General features: G+C 39.7%; 1 protein-coding gene across 1 annotated transcript; it reads right to left on the reverse strand.

Moving 5' to 3' along the window:
* PI4K2B (phosphatidylinositol 4-kinase type 2 beta) lies at nucleotides 1–26519 on the reverse strand. The gene is made up of 10 exons (XM_037155524.2): nucleotides 26080–26519; nucleotides 21351–21487; nucleotides 19804–20004; nucleotides 19075–19206; nucleotides 17288–17441; nucleotides 15854–15915; nucleotides 13112–13211; nucleotides 9265–9398; nucleotides 8661–8720; nucleotides 1–2407 (listed from the first exon to the last, which is right to left on the reverse strand). The coding sequence occupies exons 1-10, from the start codon at nucleotides 26384–26386 to the stop codon at nucleotides 2234–2236; spliced, it is 1461 nt and encodes a 486-aa protein (XP_037011419.2). The 5' UTR covers nucleotides 26387–26519; the 3' UTR covers nucleotides 1–2233.
* Between the last annotated feature and the right edge of the window lie 546 nt (nucleotides 26520–27065).

Here is a 27065-nt window from a genome sequence, read left to right on the forward strand (position 1 = left end):
TCATTTTAAAATAAAACTTTAATTCCATCAGTATCGTATTTTAAATTTACCAAAAATTGTGAATCAAACTATTTTCAATTATAAAATGTCATGTTTCCAGTCTTCAACGGTGACACATTTGGGGGAGAATAAGGCAGCATATGATTAAATAAAATTAAAATGTCTCCAATTATAAAGGTCCTAGTTAAATATATCTTTTGAAATTATAAAGACTTAAACTATACTACTAAGATATGAAGTAAGAAAATGGTGGTTTGGCATCATTTATAAACATAAACATGTTTACAAATCTAAATATTCAATACACATACTTCAGGAGAAATCTAGCCTTAAGACAACAATTTCTACTACTTTTAGTCTAACAGTTGACACTATAAATATATTCACTGAAAAAAATTAGCACAATACTTAAATAAGAATCAAGTTCATGAAAATTTACAAAATATAACCAACATACTCTGACTTATAATCACATCTTAAATATTTCGACTTAGCTTTTCTGGCCTGGTCAGACCATTAAAAATATTTCCACACTATTTTAATTTTAGGACATAAAACAGTAGTAACTTACTGAGATTTTCATCATAAAAATTAAAAATTAATATAGTAATTCTCAACATACTGAAAAAAAGAACGGTTTTAGAAAGCAGTTACCCACATCACAACCATTTAGTTCTTTTAGAACACGCCTTCCAAGGCACGTTTCAATGACTAGTATTCATCTGAAGACGGGCTCAGCTCCCCACTTCCAGTTTTCCATCCTGTCCACAGGAAGGCGGTGAAGGGTCGGTGCGGGGGACACTTCTCCTGGGACAGCGGTGTTCTCACCCATCACAGCCACAAAGGCTAAGAGAAAGGAAGGAAGAAGAAGAGAACCACGGACCTGTCTTCCACCCTAACCTGACCTTCAGGGAGTACTTTTGATGCAAAAGTACTTAATTAAGAAAAAAAATCACAAGACAGAAAGCTTAAAAAGCAAAAGGCCAAAACTATAAACTGACCTGCTCATTCCAAGTGGTGGTATTTGTTTGGAGCTTGAAGAAGAGAATGAAGCTTCTGTGTCTTTGGAATCACATCTTCACATTGGGGACATCATAATTTAAATCCCTCAGTGAATTAAAAGTGCTACAAATTCCCAGAATGTCAGACATACTGACATTCAAAATCAAACATAAGTGATTTTATGGTTGTCTCTGTCATGGTTCGCTGTTATTAAGGCGGATGTTCTAAATTTGACTGTAATTATAACATTGGGAATTTCAAGTACCTGAAAATACTGCTGTTATTTTTTAAAGTTTATATCCTAGGACCCCCAAGTACAATCTAATACGTACTTTGAGGATGGTTTACTTTTCAGTGAAGTTCAACACTAACTGAAGTACTAAACTGAACAAGGTCAGTAATCTGGAGTAGTGATTATGTAACTGATTCCATGCAAGGAACGAAAAGGAATTTTTAATGCTGTTCTGGAATTTCAAAAACATTAAGGATCTACCTTAATTTTATATAATTCTCTTCAAGTCTCAGTTGAGTGTTTTTATTTTTTTAAAAACAGGACATCTTTAGATTTTTTCCTAATTATAATAAAATAAATGACCAAAAATATTCTTAAGTACAAAAGAAAAAAATAAAGGTCATCTACTATTTTAACCACGATATAATTTTCTGGTCCCTCACAATAGTCACTTTAGGGACTTATTCAAGTTCTAAAATAGCAGCTTTTTAAATTAAGGCAACATTGCTTTGTTCTTACTTGTTTTTCTATTAACTAATCTATTAAGTTCATAAGAGTAGTTTCATATTCAAAGGCTTTTATAATGTAAGAAGAATTAACATAAACATTCTTCTCGATGTTTAAAAAGTATATAAAAAGTTATTTTATTCAAAGTCAACAAATACCTTATTTTTCTATTTGAAATTCTAAAATAATTACAGTCATTTCAGAATGTGTAAACCATGAAATTACCTTTGCAACTAACATCATCAACATAAAGTACATTTTTCTGCAAAAATACAATAGAGGAGATATATCAGTTCTTCCCTGAAATAAAAAGCTAATATTTGGACAAAAAACTGTAAACTTTTGATAACATTCAAAACATAACCTTTAAAACACATATTATTTGAGGTTTTGGCAACCCGAGCGCTTAACAGCAGATTTGCTTCACTGCAATGCAATGTAAATACACTTTACATTTTAACTGCACAAGAACGCAGGCCTCTCTCCCATCTGCTACCAGGAGGAGAAAAACGGCTTCCTGCAGTGGAAAGTCTGCGTGAAGGAGCTGCTGAGGTGGACAACCCGGCCCCGCGCCCGCCCTTGGCTCTGCTCCACCATCACGCAGGGCATCTGCACCAGCTGGACAGGGCTCTTCCCGTCTCTCAGAGCCTGGGTAAGATTTAAGATCTGTGGAAAGAAGAAATATTTTCACCAATTCAAAAAGATAATGGCCCTCAGTTCACTGACACTAAGTTTAACCATTTATTTATAATTACAATTTGTATTTCATCTGTATATGCCCAACAGATTGTAGCCAGGAGTAACTGCTATAACTATACATTACATGGCCGTATGTATGTTTACACACATGACACACACATGTGCACAAAGTTAGAACTGAGTAACTTCCGCCAGCTGGCGCCTTTACAATACTCTAGAATGACCTACGTCCAGAAGTGAAATCAGAGACTGACAAAAGCAAGTGGTTCCACACATTCCATCTGACACAGAACCTAAATCAGTGCTGGTCTACAGAGTCTGGTTTTAACCACACACTGATTCAACAGATACATTCACGGAAAGCAAACACACGCCAGGCTCTGTTCCAGTGCTAGGGATACAACACTAGAGAAACAAACCAAACCTCTGCCTCCTGGAGCGTTCATTGTAGCAGGGGGAGGAGTCAGTAAATATTACAAACCAGTACATAAGTTACACCATGTATTAGGGGTGTCCAATCGTCTGGCGCCTCTGGGCCACAGTGGAAGAAGAGTTTTCTCGGGCTGTGCACTAAATACATTGCAACATGTAATCACGCACACAGAAATCTCGTAATGTTTTAAGTAAACCTGTGATTTTGTGTTGGGACACCTCCACAGCCATCCTGGGCCACAGGCTGGGCAGCCCTGTTAGAAGGCCAAAGTGCTGTGAAAGAGCACGATGCAGGGCCAGTGGCAAGTGCGTGACAGACTTGGGAAGGGAGCCATTTAAAATAAAGTTTTATTTAAGAGCTAACTCTTTGTTTCAATTGTCGTTCAAGTACAGTTGTCTCCATTCTCCCCACCACCGCTTTCCCTCGCTCCGAGGACCCCCACCTCCCACCCTTGGTCCTACCCAGTTTGGTTGGTCCCTGGGTCCTTTACACATGTTTCCTGATGACCCCCTTCTTCCCCTTCCCCCTCCCCTCTGGTCACTGTCAGTTTGTTCTTCATTTCAATGTCTCTGGTTCTATTTTGCTCATTTGTTTGTTTTGTTCATTAGGTTCCACTTATAGATGAGATCATATGGTATTTGTCTTTCACCGCCTGGCTTATTTCCCTTAGCATAATGCTCTCCAGTTCCATCCATCTAAGAGCTAAGTCTTAAATAGGAAATGTAAAGTAGGAAAAGTAAAATACACTACATTCCATGTTTACATATTCTTAGAACTGCTACTTGAGCATAATAATGTTATGAAACTTAATACATAGCTTACAGCCTTTTCTGTTCAGATCAACTTTTAACAATTCATTTTCTTTTTTCCCTGAATATCAAACAAAAAAATTCCCATTGTTATGTATTTAGTAATAAGGAGGTCTCCTTCAAGTATGTGGAAATATACAGTAAGCAGATGGTGTGCACTTGACTGGTTCACTAAAGACTATTTAATACTGATAAGCATAAAGGCTATAACACAAAGCCATACTAATAAATACACTTCATAACACATTTAAATAGTATAAACTGGATGGCTTAGATCTTAGAAGATTTTATTTATCCTTAGAGGGAAGGGAGGAAGAAACAGTGGGAGAGAAACATCGACGTGCAAGACGCATGTCAAGTGGCTGCCTCCTGCACGCACCCACCAGAGGCCCTGGCCCATAACCCAGACATGTGCCCTGGCCGAGTTTCTGTTTGCAGGATGACATCCAACCCACTGAACCGCACCAGCCAGGGCCAGATCTTGGGAGACAAAGTATTTAGCACATCAGGGAACCATCTCTAGTAACAGCAGTTACTCACTGCATTCGTTTTAGTGTCCTTCTTAAATTCTTCCCTTAAAACCCTCTAGTGCAGCACGTTTGAACAACAAAACGAAAGGAATTTATGAAATTTACACTTACATACACTATTTTTACCATGAAAATAAAATGCAAGCATCAGCATGGTTAAAGGACAAAGTGTTCTGGATAGTTCCCTCTGCTGGTTGTAAAAATTCTGTTCTAAAAATGTTGGTCTAAGCACACTAATTTAAATAACATCTAATGTTTTCCTGACTCTAAAAACAATACACAATTATTGTAGAAATTCTGGAAAACAGAATGGTATAAAGAAAATAAAGTCATTCTACTAAGTTAACAATTTTCAAATATATACTAATAGTACAAATTATTCTACCCTAAAACTATCCTAAATATTAGTATTTCTTCAAGAGTTGAGAAAACACTTGATAATGTTGCATTTATTTGCCAAAGAAATATTTGCCAAGCAAACACTGGGCTGGTGAGAAGACTCCTCCCCATAAGAAGAACCACGTGAGCCCGCAACATACCCACACTCCAGAAGCAACAGCCGGATGAACAAGTGACGGCAGTGTCGCGTGAGAAACACTTTAACAGCAGCCGACCTATGCCCTCACTTTAAAAAACTGTTCCCGTTCCCTGCATATCGCCATTCTTTCCTTTCTCAAAGAATAAGCAAGTCTATTACTAGATGTATGTCCCCCACGAGAACTGAGAAGAGCCCGATAGAGTTACGGCGACCTAGAGCACTCCAGTGGTACATGTTAAAGTCAGAGGAGACCATTTTCGGAAACAGACTAGACAACGCAGGCCAGGAGGAACACCTCAGACTTCGCCACCTACGCCACATTCGATGACTTGGTAGGGATGTGACAGTTATATCAAGGGCAGATTAGTTAATTCTCAGGTCCTCAAATTTTAGTGGGCATAAGATTACTGTATTATCTCTATAAGGACACATATATTCTACTTTATGGATGATTTTAAGCTATGATCCTCACCCAAGTATGTCTATTGATCTTAGAGAGGAAGGGAGCGAGGGGGAGAGAGGGGGGAGGAGAGAGAGAGAAACATTGATCAGTTGCCCCCCATGTGCCCCCGACCAGGCTCAAACCCACAACTTAGGTGTGTGCCCTGACCAGGATCTGACCAGCAACCTTTCAGTGCAGAGGGTAACGCTCTCAACAACTGAGCTGCCCAGCCTGGGCTTAAGCTATTTTCTAAAAGGCACATGCCCAAAAGGCTTATTTTAACATCAAATTTCTGAGTGAAATGTGACAGCAGTGGATTCCCAGCGAGCGCCATGGACATCAGCGCTCCCTGGGTAGGAGCAGCCTAGGAAGAGGATCCGGAGAGAGCCAGCAGTGCAGCGCACACGGGGGCGGAGGCGGCCCTGGGAAACGAGAATGGGAAGGCCAAGCACTGAAGGGTGAGTGGCAAGGCTCCGGAAGCCCCGAATGACGGGAGAGAAAGGCGGGTAGACCGACTGGGGGCAGACCGTGAAGGGTCTTGTTGCTGGGGCTTGAGCTCGCACACGCTGAAGAATCATGGAAGTTCTACACTGCAGAACATGGATGGATTTGCTTTGAGAGAGACTGTTCTGGTGGGTGTGGGAGAGCAGCGGGGGAGAGGCAAGGGCACACCTAGGAGACCTTTAGCTCCCCAGAAGAGACAGTAAAGGCCCCAGGCAGCAGCGCCCCCCCCAAGAGGCTGGGACGGACCCTCTTACTTGGGATGTTACTTAACCCCTTTGACCAAGTTCCCCCCGCATAAAAGGCAACTAACTATGGGAGCTGTTACCAGGATAACAGACATAAAAATATCTAGTAGAGTCAAGTACTCAGGAGGTGCTAAAATGTTAAGTTCATTTTCTTTAAAATCGATTATTACTGAATCTGCAATTGAGGGTGCGGCTTACAAATCACTGAATACAGGTTCGCTATATACTCATAAAGCAGTATTATTATTTCTGCCATTTTTTCGGATCATGTATAAAATGTATCTCACGTTGCCCATAACTATTTTCTGAGGTCTAGTGTTCCAAACTGGCACAGGGAGAAAGGAAAATGAATGATTTTATTAAACCTCCTCTTGACCTACTGCTATTTAATGTAAAATTCAAACATGGTTTATCTTTAACTGTCATAAACATCGTATCCCAGATTTTAAAAGAAGTGCCTTCACAGTAGTTCCCAGTTCCATTCCATGTCTCTGTGTGAAGAATCAGAACACGTCACCGATTATGTGCCTAACACTAAAGACCTACTATAAACCAGGGCAAAAGACTGGGCTGTATAAAGCACGAATCATGAAATTATTGGTAAGACTGGAGAAAAGAGGGATTTAAGGGATAATTATAAATGATGGAAATAACAAGAATTTTGGCTCATTTCAGGAACTAGCTAAATGATGATTCTGTTGTTTGGAAAACTGGTTACTGTTGTTCGTTTCTGTCCGTTAACCCTGTTTCACAAGCACTGATACACTTTAGAATATAAAATACTACCTGATTGTCCACAGTGGGTTTTTAAACGTGCAGTTAAAACTGGAGAACTGCATAGTTATGTCTGTGGCCAGTGTATTCTACTCTTTCTGGCTATCAGAAAGGGCAAGACCAAATATTTTTTTAAATGATAAAAATTAAATTAAAACATATAAAGGTACAGTTTTATCTTTTCTTTCCCTAGATCTTGATCTTATAATTTGCTTTTTTTATCATATACATTTGCATAATGCTTCATTCAACTCCTTTGCGAATGAGACCGGATGTGAACAAACAAAGCTAAAACAGCAGAAATACTGGTGTAACTCTGTAACAGACCTCAGTGATGATGCAGTCTCTCTGTGTCTTTTCAGGGAGCGTTTTAAATTTAAATTCCTCATGAACCAGCTTTAATCAACAATTACAGCTTATAAAATTCTTTAGAGCTTTTATTTTTAAAAATTATTCCTAAGATAAAGATGTATATTTAGGGTTATGATGACTCCAGAAGATGGAGCATATTTATAAGTTAATTTGTTTCCAGCAAAAAGGTCGAATGAGGGCGTAATTACCAATTCCTGAAAATTTAGCTCAAATATAGCAGGGACGGTAACACTGCAACATAATTACCATCACGGATCATGTGAACCCTCCGTCACGCCTGAATTGCTGAAAACACATCCCCAAGAGGCTCCCTGGCTCTACACTCCCCGTCCCCTGAGTAAACCCACACCCCACTGTCCAGACTAACCTTCCACAGTGGCTCTGAACCTTTGTTAGGACAAGGGTGCCTTCTGCTGAGACAGAAACCCAATGGCTTCCCCCCATGCCCAAGACACACTGTGAGATGTAATTTGACACACAATTTCAGGGAGTTCAGAAGAAACCCAGGTTGAGGTCTCTCTGAAAATCTCAGTCTCACCAAACCCCCTCTTAATGCTACATCTCTAACTGTTCCAATCCCTTCTGTGTGGAATCTACATTCTGGCCCTTCAGGCCCTTCACGACCCGGACCTATGACACTGCCCAGGTACTCCCCTTCCTATTTAAAACTCAGGACTCCAGCAAAGCACTGCATGAGAACCACAGGGCACGGAGATGTGCAAGCTAGTACCCACCCTCTTTCCCTGAGCTCCCTGAGCAACGGAACTGGGTTTTGCTCAGGCTTTATCTCAGGGACTTGAACAATTTCTGGCACTAGTTCTGACAATAAATATTTGGTGAATAAATAATTACCTAACTTAATTATATTTATTGATTATAAATTATATCAGAGTGCAAAATCTCAATTTGTCTTTTTGCCACAGGAATACAACAAACAGCTACCCTATATTAAATGGATATATTTTTTTAAAAGTTAATTAGTGAGTTGCTAAAAGACAATGTTTATTTTAATTTCAAGCCCTTTTTTGGGGGGGATCTGAATGGCATTAATGGAGTGGAAGAACCAGAGGTTGTCCATAGGTCAGCCTAGCCTGCAGGTCCCACCCGCAGACCTAATACCTCATCTTCTCCTTAGAGGTGAGACGGGGCAAGAGGACTGAGTCACAGTCGGTACTTTTATGTCCCAGTCAGTGCTCAGCCTTTCGTGACATGGTCATTGACTGACTGCTCTTGCGAGAGCAGATAATCTATGAGGCAGATAATCAACGGGCAGCATTACATCTAAGCGAGTGAATTTGAGGAGGAAAAGAGAGTAGCAATCAGGAAAACAGTTACCAAAATGAGGACAAAAGAATCCACTGGGTAGCTCAACAAAATGCAACAAGGTTAAGGATATCTAATTTATGAGACAATACTATGGAAATCAACTTCACTTTAATTATTTGAGCTATTTCAGCTCATTTACAAAAAGTGCTCGAAGTTGCAGCTATGGGTCACAATGGAGAAAAACGCTGATTACTATTTCAAAGAGAGGTTTTTTTTTCTTCACAAGAACATGAAAAGGTAGACCTACCTGACCCCTCATCACAGACATCTGACTTTCAAAAGTGGCTTTGTTAAATCTTTTGTCAATCTATCACAAAAAGGAAAAGAAAAACATCATTATAGTTCCAGAAATCAGGATCTTTGAAACAAATATTTGAAAATAAATGAACTCTTTCAACTTAGCACATAAGGTCATTGGAAAGCTTTCCTAATTGATAAAATAACATATGAAAGGCTATTTTTTACCTGAAGTATTTTTGTACATCCCTAGAGTAAGAATAGTTTATACTCCAATCTGTTCTGGAAAGGATTTAAAATGACACTTCAGCCAATGAATTGAGGATTTTTGAGAGAATTGCAGCTGGTCACCAAACACTTGTTATACTTTTTAGAGTCATTTTGTAAACATTCAACTCTGAAGAAAACCATTTGTCGAGTTTTCAGTCTCACTACCAATGATGCTCACAGTGAGAACAACTTACAAATGCACGCTCCCAATTCCCTTCTGTTCCGTCAAGTTCTATTGCAAGAAGTGACACCAGCAGTAAAGTGCAAATTAGCTTTAAGGAGAAAAACCTCTTGTATTTTAAGATTTCATTTTCTGTAATAATTAAAACGGAAAATGTATTTACCTTAAAAAGTTCATAAAGGTCTTCACATAAGTCTTGCACAAAGTTCATGTCAGAAATATATGGTAGAATCAAGTTTCTTGTTTCTTCAGAAAAGGGAACTTTTGCTTGAGGAAGCCAAGCCCAGTGAAACGGATCTAACAGAAAAAAGCATTCTGATCAGTGGGGGAAAGGGCTCGTTTTGACCCACATTCATCCTTGCTCTTTTCCCACAATTCCCAGGTTCTCAGAAAAAGGAGAAAGTTATGAGACATCAATTATCCCGTGTTACCTAAATTATTCAGACCCCATGTTTGTATGTTAATTCAGATGGCAAAACACAAAAAGTTATTACCTGAAGTAGCTAGGTTTCTGAGTTTTAGAGAATAGAGTTTTGTCCTGGCTGGTGTAGCTCAGAGGACTGAGCATGGGCTTGCAAACCAAAGGGTTGCAGGCCAGGACCCCAATTGGGGATATGTGAGGGGCAACCACACACTGATGTTTCTCCCCCTCTTTCTCCTTCCCTTCCCCTCTCTCTAAATAAATAAATAAAATCTTAGAAAAAAAGAATAAAGAGTTTTGATACTGTGTATATTTTAAACAGCCCTATATAAAAATGTGTATCTGAACCTCTGGTTCATATGTTTGGAAATTTAAGAGATAGCTGCAATTTGTTCACAGCCCCTGAAAAGACACCTTGGCTGCGGTCTCTGTGTGTGCACTTCTAGCCACACATCATCAGGAACTGGGTCAACACGCGCCCTGACCCCCACATTCTAAAATTCTAAATCATTAGTAGGTAAACAGGGAGTGGCTTTAGGGGTAAAAGACCCATCATTCCAGGCTAACTGTAGTCCTCCCGCGTGGACCATTATCTACACAGCTCCAGGACTAGAAAGATTTACAAACTAGTGGAATCTTCCAGAGAGAGTGCATATTCAGCTTCCTGCACAAAAAGTATACAGCTTATGACAACGTGATCACCCACAGAACTACTGTGGGTACACTGAATGAGACCTCTAGCTTTGTTGGCTGCCACCATCTGGGAAGCCCTGTGGAAGAAATCTGCCTTCAGACTCCACTCCAAAGGTTTTCCCACAGGCCCACATCTCCCTGACCTTATATCCAATTTCCTTTTCACCTTTTCCTGACCAATTATATAAAGGAAAAGTGTTTATTCTAACGCCTGCCTCTACTTCCAATTCCTAATCCTCAACTTTGCCACCCCTCTCCCCCGAGACCACCAGCCATCGCATCGGAGCCTCTCCGAAGGCCCGTGGGCAGCCCTCACCCACGCGAGGCCTCTCCTGCCGTCTCCCTCCGTGAAATGCTCTCCCACGCGGCGCTGCAGATGCTGCTCTCAAAGTTTACCTTCCGTCTTTTAAGCCACTTCTCTGGTGTGCTGGCTTTTCTTCTCTTCTGCGATGTTACCACTCCCCTAGCTTCTCTTGATAGTTTTCTCTCATTTGTCTACCAAACAGCACTTACGTACACTGAGCTATCCCCTAGTGATGGTATTTGTTCACCATCATTTCCCTGGGTGAGAGTGAACACCATGGCTTCCACTACCAAGGTGGCACTTTGAAAACTACCATATTTTGCTGTGTATAACGTGCATGTTTTTGCCCAAATTTTTGAGGGAAAAATAAGGATGCCTGTTATACATGGGTAGTACTAATTCCATATCTATATAAATGTTTTTAATTTTTATTTATGCTTATGTATTAAAAGTATAACTCTAGAGAACAATAACGATATCTGTATGCAAAATTATGCCCTGGAATACAATAATCCATTTTTTCTGAATATTAATAAGTAAAAAATTGAATTGAACAATTAAAATGAAAGATTTTTTTCTGAAAGTTTGGGCCAAAGACATGAATGCACACTATACATGGCAAAATATGGTATATCCTCAATACCATTTCCTCTTTTAAGGCCTTCAATCGCCACCTGTGTGTTTGGTAAAATTTCCCAGATGTATATAGGCACCTTAAACTTAGTACCTTTAAAGTCCAATTTATACAAAGACTCCACATCATCAAAGGAAAAAGAAATGGAAGAAAAACATCTCAAGTCACTTCAATAAAGAGAGAAAAGGAAAACAAGAAATAATTGGAACTTATGGTAAATAGAAATAAATACATTGGCAGTGAAAGTTCACATATGTCGGTTGCTTATTGAGACAAACCAGAGTTAAGTGTCCCCATTAAAAGGACCTCAGGCTAGGTTAAAAAACCCAGCTAAGTAATGTTTATAAGTTGTATACGTAAAACAAAATGATGGGGGTTAAAAATAGAAGTATAAAATAATACCAGGTAAATGCTAATAAAAAGAAATGAGGTATACCAAGTTATACCCGACAAAAAAAGGACCAAGAGAAAAACACTGATAGTGATAAAGTGGGATATGTTTCACAGTGATGAAAGAACACACCACCAGCAAGATAAAATGCTGGGCCTTTAGGAATGTGAAATACAAAGCAGAAAATGTATAAAAATGCAGAAATTGACAAAATCGCAATCACAGTGAACTTTAACTTTCTCTCAAAAATTAATAGATTTTTGTGGCCAAAAAATAAATCAAGAATATGATTTGACTAACAACTAACAAGCTTCAATTAGCAGACAGATACAGAACTTTGTGCCCAAACATTCTTTTTAAATACAGTCCTTCAAACCGGCCATACATCCTATTATAGCCACATTCACAGATCACAAAGCAATAAAACCGGGAAATAACAATGGACAGCTAAAAAAATCAGCTGATCTAGAAATTTTATAATCAAACAAAACACTTCTAAATTACTTCTGTCAAAAACAAATCTGAAAGTACGAATCTATAAAGCAGAATAACAGAGACGCATGGCCAATCTATGGCTTAGCCAAAATGACACCTAGAGTAAAACATATAGGAATAGAGGATGAATATGGAACAAAATAATGATGGAAAATGTAAATAATGAAAAATAAAAGCAACTAAATAAACTGAAAATCTGATCAATAAAAGGTCAATTAGCTAAAACACACACACACACAAAAGATATGAAGAGGCCAATGTTTTATAATAAATCTTTGGCAACTCCAATGAAGGAAAAGAAGCTACTAATGAAGAGTGACTTCATTAGCCACTACTTATTTAAAAGAAGTATAGTATTGATACAGTACTGATACTGATATTTAAATACTGACATTTAACAAGTATTGATCAGTTGGCTGGGCATTGTTCTGCAAAGCAAAAGGTCGCCAGTTTGATTCCCAGTCAGGGCACATGCCTGGGCTGTAGATTCAGTCCCAGGCTGGGGCATGTACAAGAGGCAACTGACTGATGTTCCCACAGAAGTTTCTCTCCCTCTCTTTCTTGTTCCCTTTCCCTCTCTCTAAAAATAAATAAATAAAATCTTTTAAAAAAAGAAAAAGAAGAAAATGTCTTCAACTGGCGTAAGAAGACACAGAAACCAAAGCAGCAGAGATGGGCAAGGCAGTTAAAACAACACTCACTAAAAAGGGGGTGCGGTGCGGGCTTATGACAAAGAGTTTTATCAGTGAACCTTACCCAAAATATTAAAATACAGCTCTACCAAAATATCAAAACGATAATTTCCATGTTATAATGTTTTATGCATTTATTTAAAATTGGAAAGCTATCAAACTTACACGGCTAACACAAGCCAAAACCAGCCCGTTATCCAACGCGAACACCACACGGCCAGGCCCACGCAGGCAGGTCCCTGAGCCCAGTGCCTGCAACAGCGTCCCAGCGGACACTCCACCCAGGTTTTTTTCTGCTGGTTTAACGACCATGAATTTTCTTCCCTTCTTTTGCTGGAAAGGGGTAAGGCTAGAACCTCTAGAATGTTTTAAGTACTCACACGCTCTCCACTCATCAGGATGTTTAAAAGGAAACGCCAGACCATTGTCAATTGCAGCTATCTGAATAAGCGATTCTTTATCATCGGTCCAATCTGCTTCCTAAAAAGGAGAAAATAGTCTGTTGATAAAAAAAATGTGTACAAATATTTTTAACAGATAAAGTATTCACAGTAGTTATTGGGGTTTAAGGACATTTTATTCTGAAGAGCCTATAAAAATAAAAAATAAGTCCCCAGAAAGTACAAATTCACTGTTGAAGGGCAGAGACTTTCTTAAAAATAAGAATTTCATAATCACTATTTTTTTAGAAATTTGTTATTATAAATTTACATAGGATGGTTTCTTCCCCCCGCCCTTAATAGAAGAACATTTGGAATTATTAAGACTTAAAGTGTTATTTTTGCTAGATACACTTCTTAAATGTATGACAGTTGCAAAATATGGACATTTTCAACAACTTAAAAAGTTACCTAATTAAAATCTAGTCTTTCCTAGGGTCCCATAGAAATAATTAGTTTCAAATACAAAATGTTTATAAATAAAACTCCCCAAAGGCCACAGCTAAGTCTAACGAGGTGCAGAAGGAACCTCAAGAAACCCGATTGCAGAATCTAGGCCACTCCTAACTTTTACATTCTTCTGTGGCAGAAACAAAGACACCAGGGGCAAGAAAATTTTCCTATCAAGGAGTACCTCTCATTATTTAAAGACAGACAGTTGCCATTATTAAGTGGTATAGATAAAATAATAAAAGGTAAAGTGGATAATTTTTAAATTAAAAGTAGACGACTGGGTAAAAAAGCTGTGGCATATTGACACAATGGGATACTACTTGGCTCCAAAAGAAGAATAAAATCTTATCACGTGTGACGGTGCGGATGGACCTGGAAAGTATTATGCTAAGTGAAGTAAGCAAGTCATAAAAAGACAAATACCATATGATTTCACTTACATGTGGACTCTACTGAACAAAATAACTAACAAGCAAAGTAGAGGGGAGAGATGTGGAGAGGCTGGTAAAAAAGGTGACCGGATTAAGCAAAAAACAAACCAACAGCACCCCACATACACAGACAGCAGCACGGTGATTACCAGAAGGAAAAAGGGAACCAGAGGTGCAGGGGGGTAGAAAAGGGCAAAGGGGAATGTGTGGTGGTGGGGGAGGCTTGACTTTGGGTGATGAAAACACCATGTAACATACAGATTATCTGTTAAAGAATTGTACACCCCAAACCCACATAATTTTATTAACCAATATAAATTAATAAAAAATTTTCAAAAAATTCAAGTATTAAAGTACAGGTCTATGTGATATAAACTCTAAGAAATAAACCTGGCATATATCAAATATCCCAGTAAAAATTCACAAAATACTTAAGAGTAAAATAAGGAAGTTTTCAGTAAACTCTAATTGCTCAAAATATACCAATATAATATATTTAGCAACTCGTATAAATCTATAAATATATATGTCTGTACTTTAAACCCATTTCTGCTATAAATGGCACTTTTCTTTCTATCACTTTTTTCTATCTACAACTTTACTGAGGTATAATGCACACACAATAAACCTCACATATTAAAGTGTACAATCTGATAAGCACTGGTAGATGAGAAATCTTCACCCAAAAGTTCCTTGTGTCCCTTTGCAGTCCCTCCCTCCCTCTACCCACCCCCCATCCCAGGCCACCAGTCTGCTTTCTGTCACAGGGGTAATTTTGCACTTTGTAGATTTCTATACAACTGAGACCAGATAGTACATTCTCTTTGTGTGCAACTTCTCACTGCTGCTTTCATTCAATGGGATTCTGAGGTTCATTCACATTACTGCCTATATTGAGCCCATTCTTTTTTTTATTGCTAAATACTATGAATATGAAATTTTAAATTTCTCTGATAAACACTGAAAAGTACAAACTTTCTAAAGTGATGCCATAGCTTTAAGTGATAAGAACACATAGACTGTAAGTAGATTTTCTATTGTAAGTAGAAACACTGGAGAGAGTATTTTTTAACTAATTAAAACTTTCTCCAATGTATAGACTGTTTTGAACTAGTAAAACTATTCTAAAGTATCTCATGTCAATATTTAAAATTTGAACTTGGTAGCCAAAACTGACAAAAATTGATCTAAAATCTATCATTTGGATGGTGTTTAATATATATAATGGCCTGCCTAAACCTATAATGTGATGGTGTTATAGGTCTAGGCAGGCCATTATATACATTAAAGCCAGCTTCTTATGAGTAGAAGTACATTTTTTTTAAGTTTAATATATATGAATCACAGGTAAAGGACACACATTCTATAATACTGTATGACCGAATACTGAGCCATAAGACTCAGAAAGAAGTGAATTAGCAATATATAAACATGACCAAAAATATTGGAAGCCTTTACTGCATAAAAGCAAAATAAATCTGGTGGTTTTACAAAACTTTCCTAAGCTCTGTACAAAGTACCAAGCTGGTAATATTCTTCTACTCTAATACAACATAAAAAATAAAGCACTGTGTGGAGATTTAAACAAAATAGAAATAAAAAATGTAACGTTAAACAAAGGAAGAAAAGAAAAAAGATGAGAAACACAAAAAAAGAAGATAAAAACCAAGGTTTTGAGGGAAGGAAATAAGAAAATAATGAAGAATAACTTCGAGGAATCTTTTACAGAAATTGTGTGTGTGTGTGTGTGTGTGTGTGTACATGTGTGTATATACACATTCTTTTAAAATTTCCTTACCTTAGTTTTTGTTCCATGTTTCTGCTTTTCATATCTGATTAACCAATTATCATTTCCCCTGTCTTTCAAAACAGGAAAAAAACAAAACCCAAATCTGTTACTTCATTGTTTTTATGGATAGTATAGCCTAAATCAAAGGAGAAATCTAGTCACCTCTTGACTGTCAAGACTTTCATTGGTTATCTGTGACATATACTTACATACTAAAGGCTCCATTTAACACATATAAACTAAAAAATACTTCTAAATATTAGCTAACATTTTTGAGCCCTGGCTGGTGTGGCTCAGTGGATTGATCACTGGCCTAAGAATTGAAAGGTCACTAATTCGATTCCTATTAGGACACATGCGTGGGTTGCAGCCAGGTCTCCGGCTGGGGGCAAGCAAGAGGCAACTGGTGGATGTTTCTCTCCCTCTCTTTCTCCCTCCCTTTCTCTCTCTCTAAAAATAAATAAATAAAATCTTTAAAAAATGTTAGGTAACATTTTTGAGCATTTACTCTGTGCCAGACATTATTGTAAGTGCTTAGCATGTATTAATTTATTTAATCCTCAAACCACTCTGTGAGGGAGGTACAATTATTGTCAAGAAGTATTAAATCAAGGCTATTAAAATCAAGGATAACTTCTCTTCCCCTTAGAAAAAGCATCTAATGCTATCAGCAGGCAGGTTTACCTGGATGGGTTCTCACCTCATGTCTGCATGGGAGCACTGTAGGCTTTACACTAATTTTTAACACTAACCCAAGACTATATTAATTAAGATAGTAAATCTAGAAAAGCATATAATGCTCGTTGAGAAATCGAAATAAACGAGCAGTTTGAACCCGTGTTTCTCAAGCCTCAGCGCGCAGCAGAAACACCAGAGTTTGTTAAAACACACACTGCCGGCTCCCACGTGCGTTTCTGCATCACAGGTCGGGGGCGGGCTCCTAGAAGATGCAGGTGCAACAAGCCCCCATGTAACCCTGACCTGCACAGGCTGGGGCAACACCTGGGAGCCACTGTGTTATACTACCTACATCACTGCTCCCTTCCAGCCCTGCCAAAATTAAGAGTTTAATGTATTAAAATAATGCATTAAATTACCTACAGTCAAAATACTCATCTAAAATAATTTATGCAATCAAGTTTTAATTATTCACATTATGCAGGTAACATTTCTATAACTGGCTTTGTCCTGCTGCCGAGAAACACTGAACCAGGGACAGGGACGGATCTCCGCCTCCAGGCAGGAGCGGGCTAGGAGGCAGGTCTCCAGAACAGAATCAGTGCCGCCGGGAGAGGCCGTGACGCATCTGTTTTCCAAGGCAGGTCGCCAAAAAGTGGCCTCAGGACTTCGGCATGAAAACTCTATGTCTTTGATTTCGATAATGAGGTGAAAACAGTTGAGAACTAACAAGGTTTTGAGAGAACAAATGAGGAACTTCAATACCTGTGTTTCTGATGATGTAATCCAAAATCACTAATCTTTCAAACTGTGACTGAAACTGTTTTCTAATATTCTCAGGCAAAGGGTCGGCTTCAAATTTCCTAAGCCAAAATTCCGCCTCCTTATAACCTTTAACAAACAACTGAAAGGAACCAATCTGTAATTTTAAGAACTATAGTTAGAAGAGACAGTACAAGAACGAAGGGATTATTTTTTTAATTTCTCAGCAGTATTGTCATAAAATATATAAACACAGTAAGAAAAACAGAAGAGTTTTAACATTAATTTAGATAAGCCACATTTATCAAGAACACTATTTTTATACACCAATTTGAAATAATTACATAAAGAGAATACATAGCAAATAAAAAATGTTCAACCCTAGACTTTCAAGGAGTGTAGCAGTTATTTTAGGACAAAAGGCATTTCTATCACTAAAAGTTACTGGTTGTTAACATTAAAAAAGTTACTAAAGTAAATACAAATTTAAACGGCACATGGCACACAGGTAATAAGTAACCTGGTTGGTCTGGTAAATACAAAGAAATCACCACAAAGAAAATCTATTTCTTATCATTTCTTAACGATTTATGTTCTCATTGTTGGCATGACATTTCAATGATTTTCTCCAAAGCATTCATAATTAAGTCATAGTAGTCATAAATAGGGAAATAATATCTGTTTTTAGTCACACTTATTTCAGCATATCCAAGAATTCTTGCAACAGGCCTTGTAAAATTTTACCAACTTCTTGCTTACTTTGAGTATGATTTTAGAAACAAGTTAGGCTGTCCATGAATTTCTACTCAAATTCTTTTATCTAGATAAATACATAGCTACCACACAACAACAAAGCTGCAGGTCAAATGTATTTTTTTGAAGAAAGCCTGGAGCTTTTTGTCAAATACCTTTTCCATCAATCCTCCCCACCCTTGCTTAGCTAGCAGCTAATCATCCCTCAGGTTTATTTTAAAGCGGTAAGGAAAACAAATTTAACATGTAGTGAGTAAACAGTTACTACCACTTCCTTTACTATGTGCTAGGACTGTACCAAGTACCTGACATAAATGTCTTCATTTTATCCTTACAACCTTAAGAGGCAGTTTTGATCATTCCCCTGTTTTACAGCAATGAGGCTTACAGAGTAAGGAACTAGCCTAAGGTCTTAGAGCTGACTGGTAGAGGGGCTGGGAGTGAAACCTGGGTCTGATTCTGGACCTGTGCCTTCAGCCATTGTTTTATAAAGCTTTAGATGCTTTATAATTAAGTCATAGCTTCCCTGGCTGGTGTAGCTCAGTGGATTGAGCGTGGGCCTGCGAACCACACAATTGCTGTGTGGTTCGAAAAAATTGCGGCTTGATTCCCAGTCAGGGCACGTGCCTGGGTTGCAGGCCAGTTCCCAGTAGGGGACTCACAAGAAGCAACCATAGATTGTTATTTCTCTCCTCTCATTCTCTTCCTCTCTAAAAATAAATAAATAAAATTTAACAAAAAAAATTAAGTCATAGCTTTAGATGCTTTATAAAGTATCTCCTCTGGCAAACACGACCCAGCCCTCCAAAGTGGGGTGGATGTCCGTACCTCCCCTCTCCGAGTTCCCCGTACTTCACCATCCTAACAATGTTATCATATTGCATTGAGATTGTTTCTTTACATTAAGCTCTGTGAAGATGAAAAGTTGTTTTCTTTACTATGACATCCACAGACCACAGCACAATGCCTAGCGCATGGAACTTGGGTAACAGGTGCTGAACTATCCCCTTCAAATGAAGCTTATCACAGAAACTTACCTTAGGAGGGAGTCCTATCCGATGAAATTTTCTACCTACTTTGGGCACCTTCTCTAAGGCATACTTTTTGCCTCTAGCTTTTGCACGGTCAATTGTACTGTAGTTAAACGTCTCACTGACAAGCCAAACCACCTAAAAACATACAGTTTAAAAATATGGTTATTAGAATTTGCATGATAGTATTTATATTCATATACATCATGGAACTCACTCAAATACTGTAAATTAGCAAAGTTTAATTCTATAGAAAATGCCTCAGAATCTGAAATAGAAAGGCTAAGGGATTCTGCAGGCAGTTAGATGACACATATTTCTGAGAGGCAGCCTCAAAATAGCCACTGGAAGAAAGCATAGTCTTGACATGTACAATTAGGAAGGAATATTTGAGGAAGTCTTCAAGTAAAAACATATAAAGGACAAAAAGAAAAAAAACCAGTCTTTTAGCACATTAGTTATCTCTACCTTCAACAGAATCTTAGATCCATGATCTTTATCTGCTTTCTAAAAACTAGTTATTTTTCCTCTTTTTGTCAGCATCATCTCAGCTCATGTGTGCAAAAGACATTCCCCTGGGGACTCTCTGGATCTACACGAGAATCCATCTGTTAGTCACTCACAACTGGATTACCAAAACAGGGAGCTCAAATTTAGGCTCTGTCATTTGAAGTGTGTTTACAGAAAGTAGGCTATAAAGCAGAAGTCTGCGCTTAAAAACAAATTCTCCTTTACCCTTGTTTTTGGTACAACGCTCAGATGAAGCTTTTCGTCTACAAGGGAGGCAGCAACTTCGGAGAGATACCCCTGGTTGGGCACCAAGCAGCCTCTGCCGAAGCAGCAAGGACAGCAGACCTTATGAACATATTTGGTCCACTTTGGATTCAGTTGACCATAAGGCTCTTCTGATTTGGGCTTAAACACACCAATGATTTTCTATATGGGAAAAAAGGAGAAATCTTATTAGACTTTTAATATAGAGAGATAATAATCCATGAAGTTCACTCTGGTAGATCTTTTATACATTTCCCCACCACAGACTTGGACATGACTCTTCAATATTGAGGGATTTAGTTCCATTCACATTTTCACTTTCATTCTCATTCAACAGTCTATGCTCAACAATCGTCTGGGCTAGTGGTTTTCAAACTGTGCTCGGGGAACCCCGAGGGGGGGGGGCAGGGCTCTCAGGCCTTGTGCCCAGAGCGACTCTGACGCCACCTGTTTTATATTCACTGGATTCCAGGTTATTAAAGGATGCCACTGACTTTACAGTGTGTGAAAACCACTGCTCTAGGTCAAACAGCAATTACTCAGTATCTGTTAAATATCCAAATTACATGTTTATTTGCTTATTGTCTACCTTCCCCACTTGACAACATACATTCTAAAAGGTCAGGGACTTTCTTAGGACTGTATCCCGAGTACTCAGAACAGTGCTTGAAACTCGGCAGGCATTCAAGTATGTGTTAAATTAATAAATCCAATGGCGAAAAGTGTTCTCTAAACAAAGACAATGGCAAAGATAAAATACAAAGGTAATGCCAGGATACAGTGAACATCTATGTTACCAGGTTCTCCTACTCTAATCTCTTTTCCAATAATTTTTTAAGAATCCATTTTAAATAAATTTTCTCTGAAAAAATTTTGTTCATGGATGTCTAAAAGGAACTGCTGGCTATGCATCATTCAGAAAGCTTTTACAAATGATAACATTGATATCTGAAAAATTCTATACTAAGTGGAACAGAGTCCTGTATCAGCTTTTCTTTTCCGCCCTAAATTATGGTTTGGTTCATTTCACTTTGTCACATTCCAATGCCTTCAAAATTCAAACTTCCCAGGCTCCTACTCTGGTATAATACAGGGAAATAATATTGCTAGGGTAAAATATAACTTTGGAAAAAGTCAAGCAATTTGGAAACAACATTAAACAGGTTTTGAAAGTTTAAACTTCTATTTTGCTTGGCTACTATGGTTATAGACTACTATAAGGTAAGGCCTTATGATAAACTCAAAAAATCTACAGCTGAAAGTGAGTATTCAATAAATGCATAAAACCAAACAGTAAAACAATAGAATGGGAAACTATGACTTCAAATGAATAGGTTAATTTCTAAATAGTGCTGCTTTAGTTAAAAAACAAACAACATGCACACCAAAAAAACTGACCTTTCTTTCTGAAAAGAGGGTGTAACTATCTCAGAAACTCACAAAGACTTCACATTTAAGTTAGTGTTTTCCAAAATGTCTTCCAGATAGGGGATCTGTGAAAATCTCACCCTCTTAGGATCCTTCACAAAGTAACTTCCACTTGAACCTTGAGAGATTCTTTCTGGAAAAACTCCAAATTCGATTGCTTGCTCTGCTTTCAGTACAACTTCAGCAAACACTGGATCATCCAAGAATGCATTCAATTCTGAAGAACCAACAATTATTGCATTAAAAAAAATCAATGTTAGGATAGCACATGAAGAAGAAAAAAGACCAGCTGTGAGAACGTTCATGAAATGAAACTGTCATGTTGGATCAGGTTAATAGCATTAGGGCATGAAAGTATAAACATGTAATCAAGTAGTATATGGGCTGCTTTAATCCTCCTTTTCGCACTACCCCCACTTCTCTCTTTAAGTCTCAAGTGACGACATGTGGAACACAAGACCCCAATCTGTTGATATAAACACACCACTCTTTCATATTACTTGGAACTCCTCGCTCCCAGTGATTTTGTTTGCCATTCTACCGAAGTCTCCAACAGCACAGTCATACCTCAGATATGTCATTACCAATACCTGCAATCTCTCCATACTCTGAATTTCAAGCACCTTATAGCTAATTCACTCACTCTGGCATCCTGGGCCTCTAATTCTTCCGTCCCACTAGGAACTACAAGGCCCTGATGTATCAGGTTGTCGCTGATCTTTATTTCTCCCTTGTGCCTTTCTCACCTTCCTGGGTCACCTTAACTTACGGTCAATTATCATATGATCACTCTCTTCCTCTCCCCTCATCATGGTCGCCTGGAAAAATCCAAAGCCTGGTTAAACCCAGCTATCAGCTGACTATGTCTGGCCAACCAGACTTGTCAGGAGCACACACGCTCACAATGCCTGGTCTCACTTTAAATCCATCACCACAAACCTCCAGTGGGCTTCATGCTGCCCAGGCAGCACGCTACATTCTGGTAATACACTGAATGTTTGTCTCTCCTCCAAATACACTGAAGCCCGAATCCCTAGTATTACTGTGTCAGAAGATGGGTCTTTCGGAGTGATCGGGTTTAGAGGAGCTCATGAGGACAGGGCCTCCATCGGGAGACTTGGGTCCAGAGTGGGCTCTGCCCATGTGAGGGCACCCAAGGTGGCAAGCCAGGGAGAGAGCCCTCAGAACTTGGCTATGCCGGCTCCCTGAACTTGCACTTCCAGACCCCAGAACTGAGAAACAAATGACTGTTGGTTAAGTCACCCAGTTCATGGTATTTTGTTTTAGCAGCCCAAACTAAGACAACTTCAGTCTACAGACTCTCCCACTCTTCTGAACAACCACCTCATAATCTCTCCTCTCCCCAAATTCCCAACATCTCCTCTCTCAGCAGATGATCTGGTTTCCTATTTCACTAAGAGAAGCAATAAGAAAAAAAATGTCATTAGCTCTCAGCCCAGCATCTACCCAGTCCCATCCTGTACCCAAAACACTGCTGCTTAGGATGTTCCAAAAGCTCACTTATGGAGGATTGTCAAGACACACAGGAAGGACATCAACTCTTCTAATACCTTCTTCTAAATTAAGCCAGATTACCAGTGTTTTGAATCTAGATCCAGCAACACCAATAGCGACACCCATCAGAAGTTACTTCTATTGAAATGGGCTGCAGAGAAGTTGTAAGAAATACCACAACATTAATCACTTTTATTACAAAGATATTATTTAACATATAGTCTCTTCTCCGAGAGAACACATGAGAGGTTATAATTTCTCCATTGTTTTGCTTCAAATCAGTTTGCTTTAAGTTCATGGACACTGAGAGTGTTTCAAGTCGGCTGCTCAGTCACCTTAAAATCAAATCTGTGGGCTGCCTGCATCAAGTGTCTCGTGTGCATTTTGTCCTCTTATTCCAGCCTCTGTCTATGTGTTTTATCATCCTTATTTCCCATTCTCATCTTTCCTCATTTTTAAATTCTATTTTACTCCTATATTTATACGCCACCACAAGTCATTAAGTGGCTTATAAACACACACTTCCTTTTACTTTAGTAGCTCTTTGGGAATTCTCTAATTGTTAGGCTCGCTAACAAAATTGGTAGGTGCTCCTGGTTTGTATTAACAGGACCTTGGAGAAGTCACTTCACCTCCCTGTGCTTTCTTAAAATGAGAAAAAAAAAAGTGCTCATGCATAGGGCTGGTTATGAATAATATACATGAAGTGCACAGAACTGTATCCTACATGTACTGTTATGTAGGCATTAATCGTTAGCATCTTTTATCACTCTCCTACTCACTGATTAAAATGACAGAACACAGAATGTCACTAATCCCTCCTCTTTGACATCAATCCACCAATGCTATGGTTTAAGCCGGTTCTCGACTTTGTCAAGTGCCTTGTCAAAGATGAGAGACGTACTACATTCTCCCACTGGCTCAAGTACATAAATGACACAAACAGAATAGTCATAAATTATGTTACTATCAATCCAAAGCAAGAAATTCTTGGAACTAGAGATGTGGCTTCATGGAATTGGATGGTAAAAGAAGTTAATGCACTCTGAAAAACAACTAAACTTTAAAATGTCGTTAAATTACTCAATCATCAACTTTTTAGGAGACTGGTTTAAAATGTATAAGATAACTTTTACAATTCAAAACCATTTTTAAATGCCTTAAAATAAGATCTCCATAATAAATAACCAAAGTAACAAATGTTTTGTAACACTCAGGGACCTATAGCGAATGGAGAAAGTGCGTGACATGAAGAATCAGGCTGAGCCCTGGCTTTACCACTTCCTGGATAGCTAACTTCAATGACCTCTGAGGTTCTGTAACTGAACACTGGTCATCACAGTTTCTTATCCACTTTCATTTCTCACTACAGGGATGCGGGTGAGCAACTTACTTGCTATGTTGTTGTGAGAATAAAATATACAAAAAGAAAGATCCTAAATCATAGACTGTGATAGAAGTTCATTATGATTTAAAAAGGCAGGAATTCTTTTTAATAATCCATTTGTATTCTGAGTACCAAATCGCCATTTAAAATTTTTCTGACGTTAATATTATTTTTTTATAAAACCTCACTCACTGTCACAGAATAAACGCACTTTTAAGGTTTCAGGCTCTTTTAAAATTTAGCTACCCAGGTAAATCTGGGGTAGAAAAAGGCAAGCTAGCCACACGGATTGCAGTTACTTCACAGACTGGATTCTAGGTAATATACATCCAAATTATCAATGTAGCCCGTGAATGTGTGATCCACCTGTGATGTGGTTCCAGCCACGTCTGTTTGTTCTGTTAAATGTTGTAATGCCAATGCATCCATTAGCTAACACAATGGTAGCCAACCTGCATGTCTGAATGGTTTTCTAAACCTGCATTCTTCATGAAACACTTGAATTTGAGAATCTGCTTCCCTTAGGCCTCTCTGATTTGTTTACTCCAGAATATGTTTGACTCTTAAATTCAACTAAAATTTGAATAGCCTAGTCTGGGCAAAATTCTTTAAAATGTACAAGGCCCATTAGTGCACTGGTAAACACAAGTAATAATCTGACAATTCCAGAAAAATTAAGCATCATTAATGAAAATTACATTTTCTATGGCTTTTAAAAAACTGAGTTGAGAGAGAGAGGGGGACAGGAAGGAAAGGATGGGGGACAGGGATGGAGGCAGAGGGGAGGGAGGGAGGAAGAAACAGACGGACAGGAGAGCATTGCCAGTCTCCCACCCGATTATGCTTTCGTTGGCTTCTTATAGTATCCTGACCACAATCTCTGCTTTCCAGGGGTCGCTCTAACTGTCCCTGCCTGGAGGTACCTGGCCAGGGCTCTGTGGCTTTGGAAAAGTTCTCGCTATAATCCAGGCATTAGTACATACACCATCTCGTTTAAACCATGCTAACCACTAACAAGTAGGTGCCATCAAAATTTTACAAACTAGCTCGCTTCACCTTCAAGTAAAACTCTTAAAAGTCTATTTTACCATCAAATTGGCCTAACTCCACTTGCCATGCAAAAAACAAAAACAAAAAAAACCCCGCTTAAATAATAAATATCCATGTCCGCGGTAGCATGCCTAAATTTTACTAAGTTTCAATATCATTTCAATCACCCCCTCTTTCACCTGAGGCTATCAGTCCGCTTAACAATATATTCTTTTTTCTTTTTAAGATATAATAACAGAAGTGACTTAAGGGTGAAAAAAACTTTGCAGGAGACAGCAGGTACAGAAATGCAACAGCCTCTGCCCCCTCTGGCCAACGTCACAATAACAACATTTAATAGCAAAAGTTTTTGAAACGTGTCCCAGTAGCTACTGGCTATTCTTGCTGTACGTCTTACAAATGCACAATTCTGGGAACCTTCTGCATACTTCAGGGTTCTTAGCCCAAAACTTAAGTCCAAACTTAAGCAAACAGCTTACGTCACTTTACAGTGTTAAGTTTCCTCCAGTCTGATTCTAAAAGTTTAGGCTCCCTGTTAGGGGAGGCCTCGGGGATCAGAGTTGCAGGACAACCGCGGGCCTTAGGTGAAGTAGTTTACAGCCCCTGGGGAAGGTGCAGGAGACGCGGGGGCGGGAGAGACAGGCACTGAAAGTGTCCAAGGTTCGCCCGGCTGCTGGCCCCTGGCCTGTGCCCTGGTCGGGATGCCTGGCCAACTAATTGCCTTTCTTATTAGACAAGTGCTAGTGTGAGGCAGAGAATGGAGCCGGGGACAAGGCAGGGAGCCGGGGCCCGGGGAGGGGCGGGGACGGGGGGCGCCCTGGGACGGCCTCGGGGAGAAGGGCAGAGCCGGGTCGCACCTGAGCCCGCGGAGCGGCTCCAGTCCTGGTCGGTGGGTGAGCTTCCAGGGAGCCCCACATCGCGGGAGGGGCAGTGGGGCGAGTCTGCGGGTCGGAGCAGCAGTTCCTTGTTGCCCGCCTCGCCCAGGGACGCGGCGCCCGTCTCCCCGGCAGGCTCCCCTAGCCTTACGGCGGTCCCCGGGGCTCCCTTCCGCGGCCTGGCCCAGGCGATCCGCGGCAGCAGCGGCTCCCGCTCCTCGTCCTCTTCTTCGTCCAGGCTCTCGCCGCCCGCGGCCGCCCGCCGCCCAGGCTCGGAGGAGTCCGCCATGGGCTCCCTCTGTGCCTTCCGCGCTGAGACCGGCTCAGAGAGGCAAGCTGTCCGGGTCCGGTCTCGGCATCGCGGGGAACCCGGAGTCGCCGCGTCTTAGGGAGGCCACCTCACTAAGTGCCGCCGCGCTCGGTTCCCGCCCAGCGGTTGCCCCGCCCGGCGGGCCAGCCGCCACGCCCCATCGCGCACCGCCCCTCGCCTGTGCGTCAGGGTCGGAGCGTCGGTCGACGGGACGCGGCGCGAAGCCGCCACCTGCCCGTGGTCACCGTGGACGTTGCGTGCGCTGCGGACGTGCTGCTGTTTGTGGACCTTTGACTTGGGGTCCGAGTTAGTCTGTTTACGCAGTGCCTCTCTCCAACTGATACCGGCTTCTCCGTCCACTGAAGACTTCTCTCGTAGTTTGCCACCGTCTGTACCTGTGTATTTCCTTGCGTAACTAACATTTTTTCCTAACACTGGAAGTCCCTGAGAGCAGGGACCTTGTCCCTGCTCAGACGTTCCTGATATCGTAGTTTGTATATTCTTTTGTCCTCTGAGTAATCTGGCTAGAAGATTATTGACTTTTTAAATTATTTCAGAAACCTATCTCTTGTTCCGTTGTATTTCTGTTTTCTAGTATCGTGATTTTTGCTCTTTATTAATTTCTTTCATCCCATTAATTTGGGTTTGATTTCCTCTT

Source organism: Artibeus jamaicensis, unplaced genomic scaffold (genome assembly GCF_021234435.1).
Source record: "Artibeus jamaicensis isolate MK-2021 breed Jamaican fruit bat unplaced genomic scaffold, CSHL_Jam_final contig_76, whole genome shotgun sequence".
Lineage (NCBI taxonomy): Eukaryota > Metazoa > Chordata > Mammalia > Chiroptera > Phyllostomidae > Artibeus > Artibeus jamaicensis.

What these genes read in the sequence shown, in the direction of transcription:
- PI4K2B (XM_037155524.2), bottom strand. Translation starts at nt 26,386, where the DNA reads ATGGCGGACTCCTCCGAGCCTGGGCGGCGGGCGGCCGCGGGCGGCGAG. An exon ending in GAGCCGCTCCGCGGGCTCAG is followed by an intron (nt 21,488 to 26,079) that starts GTGCGACCCGGC and finishes TTGGTTCTTCAG; the next exon opens with AATTGAATGCATTCTTGGAT. An exon ending in AACATGGAACAAAAACTAAG is followed by an intron (nt 13,212 to 15,853) that starts GTAAGGAAATTT and finishes TCTCCTTTTTAG; the next exon opens with GAAGCAGATTGGACCGATGA.